General features: G+C 48.7%; 1 protein-coding gene across 1 annotated transcript in view; it reads right to left on the reverse strand.

Moving 5' to 3' along the window:
• LOC121696808 (transcription factor Sox-5-like) overlaps positions 1–2,500 on the reverse strand; it is a 47,057-nt gene that overhangs the window by 26,954 nt on the left and 17,603 nt on the right. The window contains exon 5 of the mRNA XM_042077857.1: positions 103–229. Within this exon, the coding sequence (XP_041933791.1) occupies positions 103–229 (127 nt within the window). The remainder of the gene's footprint in view (positions 1–102; positions 230–2,500) is intronic.

Here is a 2,500-nt window from a genome sequence, read left to right on the forward strand (position 1 = left end):
GTGTGTGTGTATGTGTGTCTGTGTGTGTGTGCATATGGGTGTGTGTGTGTGTGTGTGTGTGTGTGTGTGTGTGTGTGTGTGTGTGTGTGTGTGAGTACTCACTGCAGCCAGGTTTGTAGCTGAATCCGGGCGGGAGCAGGAATCCCTGTTGGGCCGCGGCCGCGGCCAGGGTCCTCTGGTCTGGCGGGAAAACGGGAATCATGAGAGGAGGGAGCTGACCCTGGACCTGCTGGATACAGAGAGAGAGAGAGAGAGAGAGAGAGAGAGAGAGAGAGAGAGAGAGAGAGAGAGAGGAAAAAAAGAAAAGAAAAGTTGAGTCTGTGACTGGATATAGACATGTCTCTGTTTCAAGCATGTTATTGAGCGTGCTTAAATGGGGGGAAGAGGCAAGTACTGATTGAGGTGTGTGTGTGTGTGTGTGTGTGTGTGTGAGAGAGAGAAAATGAGAGAATGAGAAAGAGGGGGTGACATTATTGAGTTGACCTGGACATGAATATTAGATTCTCTGAGATGATCAGAAGACCTCTAAACAAGGACAAATACATCTCCATGTGACATCTGTACACACACACACGTACACAATCACATGATCTCACACACATATACGTACATACCTAACACACATAATGAAGAACACATGCTCACAAACAGACCTGGATACACAGACACTGAAAATCACAAACAGGCTCACACATACACACAGCATAGACACACAAACACACATCTACACACACACACACACACACACACACACACACACACACACACACACACACACACACACCTACATCTTTGCCCACGCTTCTCACTGCACCTGTCTTCGATCGATGGGTCTGATTGTTGAGACAAAGGCTATGTCACGTGGAGAACACAAACGCTCTTCCAACAGCTGTGTGTGTGTGTGTGTGTGTGTGTGTGTGTGTGTGTGTGTGTGTGTGTGTGTGTGTGCGTGTGTGGGGTGTTTGTGTGTGTGTGTGTGTTTCATCCTTGTCTTGCCACCATGCTCGGCAAAACGCCACACCACTTCACAAGGTTCCCAGGATGAAAAAAGAAAGACAAAAAAGAGACAAACAAAAAAAAAACGAAACGACACCGACTTTGGCAGGCAAATCCTTCTCAAGCACAGGCCGAGGGAGTGTGTGTGTGTGTGTGTGTGTGTGTGTGTGTGTGTGTGTGTGTGTCTGTGTGATGGGGTGGGGGGGGACAGATGGTTCCGACAAGGAGAGCGATGCCAGAAAAACACACAAAAAAACAACACAAAGGCTCCAGAAGTGACATCAGTGACAGTGTGAACACGCTGCCATGAAGGCTCCTAAGCACCGGGAAGCTCATGGCGGGTTGTGTGTGTGTGTGTGTGTGTGTGTGTGTGTGTGTGTGTGTGTGTGTGTGTGTTCTAAAAGTGTGAGGGAACAAGTTCCTCAAGAACTTTCCACACTCCAGCTTCCTTCTAAGGGAGTTACTCAGATGTTCAGTGTGTGTGTGTGTGTGTGTGTGTGTGTGTGTGTGTGTGTGTGTGTGTGTGTGTGTGTGTGTGTGTGTGTGTGTTTGGACTCATGGTGATGTGGCACATGGCTCATTGACTTGCGTGTCATCAGGAAGGCTTTTTGGTTTGGAATCATTGGAGGTGTGTGTGTGGCTGTGCTTGGTCATGCTACACATCAAAGAAGTCAGTGAGTTCTGTCTCCCTTTCCCTCTATTTCTCACTCTCTCGGTTTGTGTGTGTGTGTGTGTGTGTGTGTGTGTGTGTGTGTGTGTGTGTGTGTGTGTGTGTGTGTGTGTGTGTGTGTGTGTGTGTGTGTGTGTGAAAGGAACTTTCCCCTGGTGTGTGAATAATTACTCTGTTTCCTGAGTTGAGCACAGCAGGCTGATAGGTGCATCTGTGTGTGTGTGTATCTGTGTGTTTGTGTGTGTGTGTGTGTGTGTGTGCCATGTGTACTGGGGGGGGGGATCTAAAGGTAGGACTGCCTCATTGTTGTCTTTTTTCTTCCCTCTCCAACAACACCCCCCACCGGGCGCTATCACAGACCTTCCCTCCCACTCGGCCCGCACGCTCTCCCTCTCTCGCTTTCAGCTCTAATTGGACATATGCTGCGCTGGACGGCCACCGCAACGTGCTCCTCTTCCTGCGGCTCCTGTTTAACCCCCCCCATCACACATACACCCAGACCCCCTCCCCTCACACACACAGACCCCCATACACACACATACACTTAAACATGTAAACAACCAACTGATATGTAAGCTACATGCTCTCCTGTGGCTATTCCATGTATTGTGTATGAGTGTGTGTGTGTGTGTGTGTGTGTGTGTGTGTGTGTGTGTGTGTGTGTGTGTGTGTGTGTGTGTGTGTGTGTGTGTGTGTGTGTGTGTGTGTGTGTGTGTGTGCTGACTTGTACAATATCATGCCAGTGTCACAGATGAATCCTAGCTACCTCTTTAGAGACATTGCCATGCCAAAAAGTATGAAAGTGTGTGTACGCTCATGTGTGTGTTCTGCTTT

This window comes from Alosa sapidissima, chromosome 22, assembly GCF_018492685.1.
Source record: "Alosa sapidissima isolate fAloSap1 chromosome 22, fAloSap1.pri, whole genome shotgun sequence".
Lineage (NCBI taxonomy): Eukaryota > Metazoa > Chordata > Actinopteri > Clupeiformes > Clupeidae > Alosa > Alosa sapidissima.